This window comes from Salmo salar, chromosome 18 (genome assembly GCF_965601325.2).
Source record: "Salmo salar chromosome 18, fSalSal1, whole genome shotgun sequence".
Taxonomy (NCBI): Eukaryota; Metazoa; Chordata; class Actinopteri; order Salmoniformes; family Salmonidae; genus Salmo; species Salmo salar.
The window spans coordinates 82,278,774-82,294,147 of record NC_138308.1 but is presented as its reverse complement, the minus strand read 5'-3'; the positions used below and the strand labels follow the sequence as shown (position 1 = coordinate 82,294,147).

The window sequence follows — 15,374 nt, the reverse complement described above, 5'->3', positions numbered from 1 at the left end:
TAAGACCCTTGCGATATGCTTAGAGAGAACACTTCCTAATATCATAGTGACCAAGTAGGATTTATTAAGGACAGGACCCCAACTACTAATATGTGGCTCTTAAACCTCATGTGGTTAAACCGCTCAAATATGGTTCCTACCGCTTCTGTCTCCTTAGATTCCGAGAAGGCAGTTGATAGGGTTCTTAAGAGAAAAGTCTATGAAAATGTGCTTTTGGACCTGACTTTTGGAAGTGGATAGGGGTTCTTTATTCCAATCCTAAAGCAACAGTACTTATGAATGGAATTATGTCTCCTTTTTTTAAGTCTTTCTAGAGGCACAAGGCAAGGCTGCTCACTTTCCCCTTACCTATTTGCCATAGTTTTAGAGCCTCTTGTGACAATGATAAGAACAGATCCAGATATTAGGGTTGTCCATGGAGGAGGAAAAAACAATTATTTAATTGTATTGCATCATATTCTAGTTTGTCAGGCTACAAAATTAATTGGAATGAGTCAGAAGCAATGCCAATTAATGCTATATGTTAATCTTTAACCGTTACCCCATTATTGGAATTCCTAATGTTTTGTACACTCAGTGTATGTAGTCCACTGTGTTATTCCTTGGAGGAGGAAAAAACGATTATTTAATTGTATTGCATCATATTCTAGTTTGTCAGGCTACACAATTAATTGGAATGAGTCAGAAGCAATGCCAATTAATGCCATATGTTAATCTTTAACCAGTACCCCATTATTGGAATTCCTAATGTTTTGTACACTCAGTGTATGTAGTCCACTGTGTTAATCCTTGGATCCTTTGAACCCATAAAAGCAAAGCCACTCATACTGAAAACGAGTATGTAATAAACATAACACATTTTTAATTTAAAGTAAAGTAATGTGAATAAATGAGACTAGAGCACTATAAGTGATAGTAATGGGACGTCATTACCATCATTTGATTTATTCTTGTAACAGTGCCTCTCGATGTATTTATTTTATTTTATTTTTATTTCACCTTTATTTAACCAGGTAGGCAAGTTGAGAACAAGTTCTCATTTACAATTGCGACCTGGAGGGAGGGGGGTGTATGGAATCAGGAGCAGGAGAGCAGATGGGTTCCAGGGGAAATCAACAGTTTATTTGGCGGTTCCGAAGGCGCAACACAGACACAAAGGAAAACCGCACAAATGTCGTATCCACTCCCAGGGAGGGAACGATGCACACAGAGGAGAAACCTCGACTCCGCTAGCTACAAGCAATATGTCCACGGTAAACACATACCGTACTTAAAACAAAGCAAAGCCCGTGGTGCAGGCACACACCCCTTACATGTACCATACAGCAATAATCCCGCACACAGCCTAACCTGCAGCGGGAAAATATAAACCCACCGAAATCAGAAAAACTAGACACAGGTGTGTAAAACCAGACAGAACTAAATGAAAAGGAAAATGGGATCGGTGGCAGCTAGTAGGCTGGCGACAACGACCGCTGAGCACCGCCCGAACAGGGAGAGGAGCCACCTTCGGTGGAAGTCGTGACAATTCTGTTTTGTTACAGCATTCAACCAACATAATTAATTTATTGTTAACATTTTTTTAATGCTAAACCGAAATTGAAAACGTGATTATTTTTTTAGAAACCGAACTGACCTAAAAAAGCTCTAATCGCTCAGCACTAACCATATAAATCTTTACATTAAAATATACAGTGCATAAATATGATTGTGTTACAACAGTGTTCCCAAAACCTCTCCTTCAGTACCCCTAGCCAGTCCACACATTTGATGTATTCCAAAACTAGCCAGCTGATTTAATTAATGAGGGGTTTGATGATTAAAGGTAAGATGACATTTACGTCAGCTGTGCTTGGAATACATCAAATCAGTTGACTGGCTGGGGGTACTTCAGGAGAGGTTTGGGAAACACTGTGGGACAGTATCCTAACACTAATCATCCCTTTCCCCAAGTTTCAGATCTCCTCCTCTCGTATCAGTTCTGATGCTCTGATACGAGAGTTCCTCTTCTCTCTGTTCTGCTGGAGCCTCCTGAGCACGGGGGTGCTGCCACGCTCTCCTGCGTAGAGAAGGGCACCTGCTGCTGGGCCACCTGGCTGGGGACCTGGGGGGCACAACATATGGTACATTAAAAGTATGCTAAAATAATACTGTAGGTAAGTGAAAGATATCACTATGTGGGTTAATGATGTGTCCTCCTGGCCCCTCGTTTGTTATCATCTCTTTCAATCATCCTCTTCTTGTTCATGCCATTAAAGACCAGACCATCTTTCAATGTAATACCATCAATTTAGTCCAAGTGAGCAAAACAACCAGAGAGGACCCCTGCAAAACTTTAAAAAAGAAATTGACTGACTGTCCCCTATTCCCCAAAACAAAGGATGGAGATGCTGCACCTTGGATTTTGGTGGTGGGAGGGGTGGGGGAGGGGGTTGGGGAGGGGCCGGGGGTGTCCTGTCCATCCCCCATGGCCCGCCTCCTCCTCAGTAGCACCAGATGTAGCTCCGCCTCCCCTACGTTTCGGCTTATCCTCTTCCGTGACCCCGCCCTCCTGTGGCCTGGGCGTTTCATGGTGTCCTGGGAAAGGATAGGTCAACCAATCAGGATAGGTGAGGAGGGTAAACCAATCATGTCAATGAAAATAATAGAAAGTAGAGTAAACCAAGCAGGGTTTGACTTCTCAAAGCCTCCATAGTACAATATTAATCTCATCGACCTATAGACTCACTAGTAAAACAGCAAATGCTTCATTTTAGACATTTCGTATTGATCCCATCTTACCAGCATTTCTTTTAGATCCAGCACGGCTGACTTTCTCTTCTCACTCCTATGGTCCTGTGATTTGATAAATTAATACAGGATTAACATTTTAATACTAAATAAATAATCTTTATAACACTATTATAATAGGAAAAGCGTGAAAATTCTCACCCTCCAGGCACTGTCATCTTCTGGTCCAGGCTGAGATAGGAGAGAAGCAGTCAGATGTTGGACCACTGTAATTGTCTCTCTATCAAGTAGATAGCATGACTGATTGATTGATAAATCAATTGATACATGCACTAGCTCGCCTTACCTGTGGTCTCAGGGTGGGTCTCAGGACGATGCCTTTCTTTATCCTCTCCATCATCTCATCCACCGCTCGGGTCTTCATGTCCACAGAAGGATCTGGCTCTGGTGGAGAGAGGAGACAACACAGTGAGTGGACTCAACCTGAGCTGTAGTATGTTCAAATATACAACTATTCATATCAGAACTAGGGTCTTTGTTTGTTGACCTGCTAAACGTTGAAATCTTGAATATCCTAAGCACATACTGTCTGTATATTGTAATAGTAGTCATAGAATGCATCAGTCATGTAATCATTTCTACTCTGTATTTAATTTCATCTGTTTAAGCTGGATTGTTGACTGAAGTGACACAGCAGCATTGGACATAAAGACCCTGGTCTCGATTGAGATTCCCTGGATAAATAAAGGTTAAATAAATCGAATAAATCAGTACGTCATGTGTATTCATACCACGGTAAGAACACTCACTATTCTTATCAGTGTTGTTGACTGACTCCTTCCGCTTGTTGCGCAGGACGACAAGTTGACTAGACCGGAATAACAGAAAGTAGAACAGAAGGAGTTTTCACTAACATTTACCAGATTCTGCCTTACCTCTGGGTACCACCATCACTTTTATGTAACGAAGGTCAAAAAGCTCACATTTTCAATGTAAAGTTGCCAATAAGTTTAAATTGTTTGGAATAGGATACCTCTATCTCTAACTGGTAATATAGTGATTATGGATATCTCTACCTGGTAATGTAGTGATTATGGAGACCTCTACCTGCGAATATGGTGCTTAGGGATACCTCTACCTGCTAATATAGTGATTATGTAGTCATGTATTTATATTTGAATAGAGAACGATATAGTATAGAACCTACTCAACAACAGTGCTGGAAGGAGTTGGGGGCAGGGGAGGAGGAGGAGGGGGAGGAGGGGGAGGAGGAGGAGGAGGAGGAGGAGGGGGAGGAGGGGGAGGAGGAGGAGGAGGAGGTGGTGCAGTGGTTGAGTTGTCCTCCACTGGTTGGTCAGCTTTGGAAACCTGGTCTTTCTCTGTGTCTTTCAGCCTATCTTGGAGATGTTTCACTAAAAGGAAGACAAAGTACCACCAACCACAACAGTGTGTCATATTTTATTATTTTAAAAACTGAATTTGTTTGAAGAGTGAAAATGGGGCAAAGAAAAATTCAACTCCAGAGAAAACAATTAAATAGTGATTATTTATACTGATTTTACATCAGGGTACTATGATCACTATGAGCACGTTTTATATAAACTTAAGATTTTAGCACAAAATACATATGTCAGGCTGCGTTTAAACAGGCAGTCCAATTCTCGTAATTCTTCCACCAATTGGTCTTTTGACCAATCAGATCAGAATTGGGCTGTCTGTGTAAACGCAGCCATTAAATCGCAGATGTGGTAGCTACCTTCACCCTGGAGTTGGGCGGCAGTGATCTGCGCCTGCCTTAGCTGAGTCTCCATGGTCCTCCTCTCCTTCTCACTGCTCTCCAGCTGGCCTCTGACAATCTGCAGCTCAGACAGAACACTGCTCTCCTCCAGAGCACACTGGGTCTGCTTCACCTGTGATAGTCATATACACAGATATGGATAGATACAGACAGGAGAGACATAATATACACTCGAAATTAGACTTCCACATTTAAATTGAACTTCTAGGGGGGGGGGGGGTTGTTTAGCAACAAAACCGATGCGTGGCAGCCGTGGAGCAAACCAAGTGGGGTTGGCTGAGTGTACAAAACATTAAAAACACCTGCTCTTTCCATGACAAAGACTAACCAGGTGAATGCTATGATCACTTATTGATGTCACTTGTTAAATCCACGTCAATCAGGGGAGGAGACTGTTTAAAGGATTTTTAAGCCTTCAGACATGGATTGTGTATGTGGGCAAGACAAAAGATTCAAGTGCCTTTTGAACGGGGTATGGTAGTAGGTACCAGGCGCACCAGTTTGTATCAAGAACTGCAACACTGATGGATTTCTCACACTCAGTTTCCCGTGTGTATCAAGAATGGTCCAAAACCCAAAGGACATCCAGCCAACTTGACACAACCGTGGGAAGCATTAGAGTCAACATGGGCCAGCATCCCTGTGGAACGCTTTTGACACCTTGTAGAGTCCATGCCCTGACGAATTGAGGCTGTTCTGAGGGCAAACTCAATGCAACTCAATATTAGGAAGGTGTTCTTAATGTTTTATACACTCAGTGTATATTCCCTCTGCAAATATTTATTGAAAACATAAATACATTGGCACAATGAGCACTTGTTGTCTCTCAAATACATTGTTACAGTTATTGGTTAGCTAGCTAGTGAGTTTTAGCCATATTAGCATAGACGTGACAAAGTCAAAACAGCTCAAAACAAAATTGTATCAATAACAAGATACAACGAGCTGAAACGATTCCCCACATGGCATCTTCTTATCATTGTTGCTAACTATTTGACCGTCCAGAATCACAACACACTGACTTCTGCCCCATAGATGAGCGCGCTCATTGTTTCAGAACGTTGTCAACTAACCCGTCTATTAGGGAGAGACGACTATTCTCTTACTCACTCTCTCTATGTTTCTCACTCTCACACACACACACACCTCCCCCTCCCTACCTGGTTTCGGTAGTAGAGCTGTATGTCCTGTAAGGTACTGTTGATGTGGGCCACCTGTTCCAGAGCCTGTTGGAGCTGCATACTTGTCTCTGAACTCTGCTGCAGCACCATGCTCTGTCTCTGGGTCTCCTTCTGCTTCACCAACACCTGCCAGTCAGTCAATCAATCAATCCACAAATTAATCAATCAATCAATCCATCAACCACTCAATCAATCAATAATATAGGAACAACATAATTAGAAGAGTAAAAATAAATGGTTTTTCATACCCATGGTATACGGTCTGATATACCACCCTTTTAGCCAATCAGCATTCAAGGCTCAAACCAAACGGATTATAATTGATATTATACAACAGTTATGGTAAGCTCCCCTTAAAAAAGCTATTCATCCATTGCTGATAATGGAGCAAACCTATTTGATAACTTCAGTGACTATCGTAAATGCATTGAATGTTTGGAGGCTCATGCATGAGAATCTCTATAAACCTGTAATATATAGCTGGGAATGGTCACATATATAGTGAAACTAGCTCTAACAAAAGGGTCACAGTCAGGAAGAGAGTTTAGGAATTGAAAAGTCAGTGAGTCACTTTCACTTCCATAAGTTCAAACACAGCGAGGGTGTAGTGAAAGCAGCCATCTGTGTGTTAGGCTACACATCATTACATTTAGTCCAAATTACCCTGGTGTAAGCACTCTAAAGTCCCCATAGCACAAGGCATTTTCACACAGCCAGGGCATCAATTAGGAAACGCTAATGTTTGACAAGCCAAGGGCTGCTGGTGTCCACACAACACGTACACACACACACACACACACACACACAGGACCAGCATCAAACAGAGGAGCCTTTGCAGAGCATTGAGAGTAAAGGAGGCTGAGTTGTGTGGTTGTGTCAGAACAGTAGGGGTCCTTTTCACAGGTAAGGACCCATGCGAGGCGTCCCATTATGTGCCCGTCTGGTAAATAGCGAACTGTGCACACAAAGGCGACAATTGACCGTATTCAATGTAAAGTGTCAAGCTAAAGACAGGGATGTGTTTAAAGCTATAGTCCCCATTCTCAAACTGCGCCGTGATGGGTGCTAATTATGAAGCAGAGGGGGCTCTGAGAGGGGAGGCTACTTTTGTTGTCCTCTGAGACGCTAATGTTCTACCGCCACCTTTGTTACAACATGACCAGCTGGGAAATCGGGAGCTGTGTGTGAGTGTGTGCATTTCTCCTTTACAAAGTGATCATCAGCCTGCCCGTCCCTCCCTTCTCACACCTCTTTGTATTTCACTGCCCGATTTGTCCTCTTGGTATGAATGCAGAATGAATGGGGATCCCCCTCTCTCCCCAACCCTCTCCTGTCCCACAATATGGCCCCTGTCTGAATGAGGAAGTGAAGAAGTACCACCCCCCCTGTCCAATACTCCTCCATTCACTAGAACTGCCCCAGGGCCCTGGTCGAAGCCACTGCTGCTCCTTGTGGTACGACCTAGAGAGAGGGGTGAATACCCTTCCCTGCCACCTAGGAATTGTTTATTTGTATTTATTAGGGGTCCCCATTAGCTGTTACCAAGGCAGCAGCTACTCTTCCTGGGGTCCAAACACATTAACGCACTTACATTACACACACACAAAATGTACATCATATAACATTATTACGCCACTACATATCTATATACAATACAACATGTATAATACCATCATACAACAATATTACAATGTATCTGTGTGTAGAGTGAGTGTGTGCTCTTCACAGTCCGCGTTGTTCTTTAAGGTGTAGTTGTATCTGTTTTTTTCCCCGATTTGACTGCTTGACTGAGTTACTTGATGTGGAATAGAGTTCCATGTAGTCATGGCTCTACTGTATATAGTACTGTGCGTCTCCTAGCCTGTGTTCTGGACTTGGGGACTGTGAAGAAGTCTTGTGGGGTATGAGCTGTGTGCTAGTTGTTTGGACAGACAGCTCAGTGCTTACAACTTGTCAATACCTCTCACAAAGACATGTAGTGAGGCAGTCAATCTTTCCTCTACTTTGAGCAGCACACACACTTTCAGAAACATAAACACACACATGTACACACCGACGAACGCATGCACACACACACACACACACACACACACACACACACACACACACACACACACACACACACACACACACACACACCCCCTTTCAGAAACATAAATACACACATACTGTATGTACACACCTACGAACGCATGCATATGCACACAAACACACACAGGGTTGTGTACCTGGTGGGCGAAGACTTCTGCGTGCTGTCTGAGGCCCTGCTCCAGCTCCAGCTTCTGACTGATCTCTGTGAACTCCTCTGTCACAAGCTGGGACACTATGGACACGCACACACACACACGTAAAACATTGAACATGACTTTGGTATGAGGTGAATAGAGTGTATATCATGAGGAGCACTGATATGTGTCAGAGTGGGGTCTCGCCTCTCTTCATCTTATTCATGGTCTTGTTCTGTTTGGACAGTTTCTTCAGTATGGCCTCTCTCTCATCGATCTCTAGGGCCAGCTGAGTAGGACATGTAGAAGAGTAGGAGACCATAAATACTCAAACACAGTACACACACACACACACACGTCTAGATTCTGTCCGTCAGTGCTAGCTACCTGTTCTTTGAGCTGGTTCTGCTCTGCCCTCAGGGCCTCCACCTGCTCACACAGCCGCAGCTTCTCCCCCAGCAGCTGGTCCACCGAGGCCTGCAGTTCTGGCCGGGACGGGGGGGACGGGGGGGACAGGGGGGGGGGGGGGGATGGAGGAGAGAGACAGGAAGATGAGCAGCTATCTTAACATTTTCCCGATGGGTCGAGTAAAAGTACAAAAACAATCCTCTCAAATCTCAATTCTATAACTTTTATCTGTCACTCATGTTCATAAAGGATACCGTATGAGTTCCGTGCGGTTATTGTGTAAGTCTCTGTACCTTTTATCTGGGCCTGTCCTTGCAGCACGGCATCCTCCCCGCTGTCCCCATCAGGGTCGGGATCGACCCCAAGGTCAGCCACCAGGTTTTCAGGAAGCTCTGGGATGAATGGCAGCAGAGCCTGGCTCCTCCTCTTCAGAACCTTGTTGTCTTTGGTCACCTTTGTGTTCAAGGAGAAGAGATCTGTTTAGAGCATTGTTTCAGTGTTCCACACGGTATACAGGCTTTTGTTCCAGCCCAATAATGACTCAACTAATCATTGAGTTCTTGATTAGGTGATGTGTTTGTTACTACTGGGCTGGCACAAAACCTACACACCCAAGTGGAACACGGACTTGTTAGGTCAATGACGTCACTGAGACACTCAATTGAGTTGAAATACAGTACCCATAAAGCACCCCACCTTGACAGCCAGGGCCTCTGCACTCTCCCTGCAGGAGCGTTCAATCTGGAACTGCATCTCTAGAACTTCCATCTCCTTCAACAGCTGAGAGGACACTGAGGAGAGATGAGATAGAGGGAAGAGAAAGACGGGGAAAGAGAAATAGATCGTGGGGTGAGACAGAGAGAAAACATAGACTCCTGCTTACATATGTCATGAAAGCTACACTACTTTGTCACAAATATACAGTGCATTCGGAAAGTATTCAGACCCCTTGACTTTTTCCACGTTTTGTTACATTACGACCTTATTCTAAAATGGATGAACGTTTTTTTCCCTCATCAATCTGCACACAATACCCCATAATGACGAAGCAAAAACAGGTTTAGACATTCTTGCAAATGTATAAAAAAAACTGAAATATCACATTTACATAAGTATTCAGACCCTTTACTCAGTACTTTGTTGAAGCACCTTTGGCAGCGATTACAGCCTTGATTCTTCTTGGGTATGACGCTACATGCTTGGTACACCTGTATTTGGGGAGTTTCTCCCATTCTTCTCTGCAGATCCTCTCAAGCTCTGTAAGGTTGTATGGGGAGCGTTGCTGCACAGATATTTTCAGGTCTCTCCAGAGATGTTCAATCGGGTTCAAGTAGGGGCTCTGGCTGGGCCACTCAAGGACATTGAGAGACTTGTCCCGAAGCCACTGCTGCGTTGTCTTGGCTGTGTGCTTAGGGTCGTTGCACTGTTGGAAGGTGAACCTTCACCCCAGTCTGAGGTCCTGAGCACTCTGGAGCAGGTGTTCATCAAGGATTTCTTTGTACTTTGCTCCGTTCATCTTTCCCTCGATCCTGACTAGCATGATGCTACCACCATGATGCCTCACCCGTAGGGATGGTGCCAGGTTTCCTCCAGACGTGATGCTTGGCATTCAGGCCAAATAGTTTAATCTTGGTTTCATCAGACCAGAGAATCTGGTTTCTCATGGTCTGAGAGTACTTTATGTGCCTATTGGCAAACTCCAAGCGGGCTGTCATGTGCCTTTTACTGAGGAGTGCCTTCCGTCTGGCCATTCTACCATAAAGGCCTGATTGGTGGAGTGCTGCAGAGTTGGTTGTCTTTCTGGAAGGTTCTCCCATCTCCACAGAGAAACTCTGGAGCTCTGACCATTGGAATCTTGATCACCTCCCTGACCAAGGCCCTTCTCCCCTGATTGCTCAGTTTGGCTGGGCGGCCAGCTCTTGGAAGAGTCTTAGTGGTTCCAAACTTCTTCCACTTAAGAATGATGTAGGCCACTGTGCTTGGGGACCTTCAATATTGCAGACATTCTTTGGTACCCTTCCCCAAATCTGTGCCTCGATACAATACTGTCTCGGACCTCTACGGACAATTCTTCGACCTCATGGCTTGGTTTTTGCTCTGACATGCACTGTCAACTTTATATAGACAGGTGTGTGCCTTTCCAAATCATGTCCAATCAATTGAATTTATCAGAGGTGGACTCCAATCAAGTTGTAGAAACATCTCAAGGATGATCAGTGGAACCAGATGCAACTGAGCTCAATTTCGAGTCTCATAGCAAAGGGCCAGAATACTTATGTAAATAATGTATTTCTGTTTTTAATTTTTAATACATTTGCTAAAATTCCTAATATTCTGTTTTTGTTTTGTCGTTACGTGTTATTGTGTGTAGATTGATGAAGGAAAACATTAATTTAATACATTTTAGAATAAAGCTGTAGCGTAACAAAATGTGGAAAAAGGAAAGGGTCTGAATACTTTCCGCAAACACTATATGGATATTGATTGGTGCAGCTCACCTTCCTCCATCTCAGATAGCTTCTGATTGGCTTCATCCCTCTGCTTCTCCAGAATCTCACACTACAGGACAGACCAAACAAATATACACATATACACACAGACTAGTCTCTGACATATTCTCTCATCATCTGTTTAGGCTACCGGTATATAAGAACTAAATATACAAGTCTTAAGCTATGTCCATGGATTTAACATGGGACGATTTGTCTCTATCCACCCGAGAAACAATAGAGTATTACAGATGTTACTAAATATACCTGAATGTCTCCTTCATCTTCAGAGGAGCAGCTGCTTTCTCCACCAGAAGCTGTGAAAATATAACAAAATACTTTCATTTATCAAAATGTACAGTTATTGCAACTTATGGCTCTTCTTCCCGATATTAATCACAAATAAGTGGTTAATAAATGAGGAAGAAAGACATCAATGCAGCGTTCACGTCATGTCAGAAACTCAGGACCTCTGAGTTAATATGAACATAAATTATTTGCGTAGAGCTTCCTATTAGTTGATTCTGATACTTCCCAAGGGGGAAACTCGAGGTATCATCTTTCTACAATGAGTAAGCAAGTCGAACATTTCTGAGTTTCCGACATGATGTGAACACGGCAACAAATCCTAACGAGTCAGGTTTTCCTAATCCTATAGAGCACCACAGTGGAGGTATCGTAATACCCATAAAACCTAGCGGTCAAACAGGGAAATGGTTACACTTGTTTTTCCACCATTCATTTTAGAAACACTTAAAATAAGGGCTGGCTTTCGTGTAGGCTTACCCTGGTGTGACATTTTGATAACCATGTAAATCTCTCTCGGACAAGGTGACTTTTATCAAAATATTCAGCTCTATTTACTCTCAGATTCTAAAATGCTAATTAGCATCAAAAAGTAGACATCATGCAAGACTACAAATCCCTGCAAGCTCCTACACGTCATTCTAGCTGACACCTTTGCTAACAGGTTTTGTGTCAAGGGAAAACTTGCACAAGACAGTTCACCGAATTGTAATTTTTTAAAGAAATGTTGCAAATGTATTAATTAATACATTAAGCTAATAATAGATACTTAATCCAGCTTTTATTACATTTTCCTCGATTTGGCAGTCTCGTCCAGATCATCATGGCATTTCTAGCTCTTTATGGTATCCATATTAGCAGCTTTCTTCGGGGGAGTAAATACAGGCGAATATATTGATAAAAGTCACCTTGTCCTAGAGAGATTTACATGGTTATCAAAATGTCACACCATGTTAAAGGCCTTATTTTAAGTGTTTCTAAAATCCCCTTTCCCCCCTGTCCGCTAGGTTTTATGGGTATTATTACTCATACACTGGTAATCTGTAAGTGATCCTAAAAGAGGAAGCTACTCTGAGGTGAGAATACAGGAAGTGATTCGGAAAGTCTCACTTTCAATATGGATCTGAGCCGTGCCATTCCCTCAACTACACAGAATTATGAACAAGGGATTAATTCTTTACATTCTCTACTCAAAGACAGCTTTATGGAGGGATGTGGAAAAGAAATAAGGTACAAGTCACATCCAATGTTTCATATCATAGTAAATCATTTCACAATTGAGGGATGTTGTAGCATTTTTTTGCAGAGACAGGTGTGGTTATTTCAACGTGATCAGAACCTAATTGAAATGACCTGAATCAAAACTATTCATTCAGTGTGGCCTCTCTCTCATCAATCTCTAGGGCCAGCTGAGTGAGACATGTAGAAGAGTAGGAGACCATAAATACTCAAACTCAGTACACACACACAGACACATATGCACACAGACACATATGCACACAGACACATATGCACACAGACACATATGCACACAGACACATATGCACACAGTCACATATGCACACAGTCACATATGCACACAGACACATATGCACACAGACACATATGCACACACACATATATGCACACACACACATATGCACACACACACATACAGATAAGCACACGCATACAGTAAAAATGCATACAGTTGAAGTCGGAAGTTTACATACACCTTAACCAAATACATTTAAACTCAGTTTTTCACAATTCCTGACATTTAATCCTAGTAGAAATTCCCTGTCTTAAGTCAGTTAGGATCACCACTTTATTTTAAGAATGTGAAATGTCAGAATAATAGTAGAGAGAATGATTTGTTTCAGCTTTTATTTCTTTCATCACATTCCCAGTGGGTTAGACGTTTACATACACTCAATTAGTATTTGGTAGCATTGCCTTTAAATTGTTTTACTTGGGTCAAACGTTTCAGGTAGCCTTCCACAAGCTTCCCACAATAAGTTGGGAGAATTTTGACCCATTCCTCCTGACAGAGCTGGTGTAACTGAGTCAGGTTTGTAGGCCTCCTTGCTCGCACACGCTTTTTCAGTTCTGTCAACACATTTTCTATAGGATTGAGGTCAGGGCTTTGTGATGGCCACTCCAATACCTTGACTTTCATGTCCTTAAGCCATTTTGCCACAACTTTGGAAGTTTGCTTGGGGTCATTGTCCATTTGGAAGACCCATTTGCGACCAAGCTTTAACTTCCAGAATTGATGTCTTGAGATGTTGCTTCAATATATCCACATAATTTTCCTCCCTCAGGATGCCATCTATTTTGTGAAGTGCACCAGTCCCTCCTGCAGCAAAGCACCCCCACAACATGATGCTGCCACCCCCGTGCTTCACGGTTGGGATGGTGTTCTTAGGCTTGCAAGCCTCCCCCTTTTTCCTCCAAACATAACAATGGTTAATATGGCCAAACAGTTATATTTTTGTTTCATCAGACCAGAGGACATTTCTCCGAAAAGTATGATCTTTGTCCCCATGTGCAGTTGCAAACCGTAGTCTGGCTTTTTTATGGCGGTTTTGGAGCAGTGGCTTCTTCCTTGCTGAGCGCCCTTTCAGGTTATGTCGATATAAGACTTGTTTTACTGTGGATAAATATACTTTTGTACGTTTCCTCCAGCATCTTCACAAGGTCCTTTGCAGTTGTTCTGGGATTGATTTGCACTTTTCTCACCAAAGTACGTTCATCTCTAGGAGACAGTACGCATCTCCTTCCTGAGCGGTATGACAGCTGCGTGGTCCATGGTGTTTATACTTGTGTACTATTGTTTGTACAGATGAATGTGGTACCTTCAGGCATTTTGAAATTGCTCCCAAGGATAAACCAGACTTGTGGAGGTCTAAAAAAAAAATTCTGCGGTCTTGGCTGATTTCTTTAGATTTTCCCATGATGTCAATCAAAGAACCACTGAGTTTGAAGGTAGGCCTTGAAATACATCCACAGGTACACCTCCGATTGACTCAAATTATGTCAATTAGCCTATCAGAACCTTCTAAAGCCATGACATCATTTTCTGGAATTTTCCAAGCTGTTTAAAGGCACAGTCAACTTAGTGTATGTAAACTTCTGACCCACTGGAATTGTGATACAGTGAATTATAAGTGAAGTAATCTGTCTGTAAACAATTGTTGGAAAAATGACTTGTGTCATGCACAAAGTAGATGTCCTAACCGACTTGCCAAAACTATAGTTTGTTAATAACAAGACATTTGTGGAGTGGTTGAAAAACGAGTTTTATTGACTCCAACCTAAGTGTATGTAAACTTCCGACTTCAAGTGTATATTTATTCAGGATTCATATAAACTTGTGGTTGCATCACTAACAACATACTACCAAATTAATTTACCACCAAGTACAAACAATGTCGACCTACTAAAACTGCCCAAGCTGGAAAGGCAAAAACTGAGGTAAAGAATCTGAGTCCTTGAGGCTTTCTCAACAACACTGAGACGTCGCCTGTTTGGTCCATATACAGCCTAGGCTACCATAGTCAACATGGGTTCAACTCCGACCCACTGCCCTTCTGACTCACCGTCTCTCCTACCTTTCCTGTCTCCTGTTCACTGTACTATCTCAATAAAAAATACACAAAACCCTTAAATATTATATATATTGAGTAGTTGAAAGTTAGCCTCACCTGCAGTGTTGCTGCCTTCCCCTTGGGTCCACATCACAACCCAGCTAGGCTCTGGTTCTGGTTCTAGACTGTGGTTCTCTGACTACTAGACAAAGAGAGACTAGTCCCCCTTCTACAGTCTCTGTGTTCTGTTGTAACTCGTGATCTTTCCCTTCCTTTGACTGACACACAAGCCCCAGTGTGTAGGAAAGGGAACTGAAAGTCTTAACTTTAAGTGTTACAAGATGGGGAGTTGTTCACACACTTATTCCAGAAGTGAATAAACTTGAATTGTGTGTATTTTAGTAAGACTAGGACAACTCCATGGATTCTGCTAAATAGTCAAATAATGGAACCCAAACTATCTGCACTGACTGTATCTTGCACTGACCCTACGTACACTCACCAAACCATACTGTATATACACACACTCACTAGACTACATATACAAACCATATACACACTCACTAGACTACATATACAAACCATATACACACTCACTAGACTATATATACAAACCATATACACACTCACTAGACTGTATATACAACCATATACACACTCACCAGACA

General features: G+C 42.6%; 1 protein-coding gene across 2 annotated transcripts; it reads right to left on the bottom strand.

Annotated features, from left to right (window-relative positions):
- Nucleotides 1-1,703: 1,703 nt before the first annotated feature.
- On the bottom strand, nucleotides 1,704-14,989 carry LOC106577838 (shootin-1). Of its 2 annotated transcripts, XM_082965198.1 has the most exons (18): nucleotides 14,824-14,989; nucleotides 11,099-11,148; nucleotides 10,841-10,901; nucleotides 9,039-9,133; nucleotides 8,636-8,795; nucleotides 8,322-8,419; nucleotides 8,142-8,223; nucleotides 7,938-8,032; nucleotides 5,689-5,835; nucleotides 4,487-4,640; nucleotides 4,051-4,142; nucleotides 3,938-4,020; nucleotides 3,540-3,598; nucleotides 3,077-3,174; nucleotides 2,932-2,961; nucleotides 2,782-2,835; nucleotides 2,397-2,577; nucleotides 1,704-2,104 (listed from the first exon to the last, which is right to left on the bottom strand). In XM_082965198.1, exons 1-18 carry the CDS (start codon nucleotides 14,855-14,857, stop codon nucleotides 1,956-1,958), a joined length of 1,722 nt encoding a protein of 573 aa, XP_082821324.1. In that variant the 5' UTR covers nucleotides 14,858-14,989; the 3' UTR covers nucleotides 1,704-1,955. The 2 variants fall into 2 exon arrangements, with proteins under 2 accessions (XP_082821324.1, XP_014011676.3); XM_014156201.3 differs by having other exon boundaries at nucleotides 3,938-4,142.
- Nucleotides 14,990-15,374: the final 385 nt, after the last annotated feature.

Excerpts from the sequence above, each read along its gene's own strand:
- LOC106577838 (XM_014156201.3), bottom strand. The coding sequence starts at position 14,857 with ATGTGGACCCAAGGGGAAGGCAGCAACACTGCAG. Across the intron at positions 3,599-3,937 it reads CCTTCCAGCACTGTTGTTGA|TCAACTTGTCGTCCTGCGCA; the intron begins GTAGGTTCTATA and ends ATTCCGGTCTAG. Across the intron at positions 3,175-3,539 it reads CAACAACACTGATAAGAATA|AGCCAGATCCTTCTGTGGAC; the intron begins GTGAGTGTTCTT and ends TCTCTCCACCAG.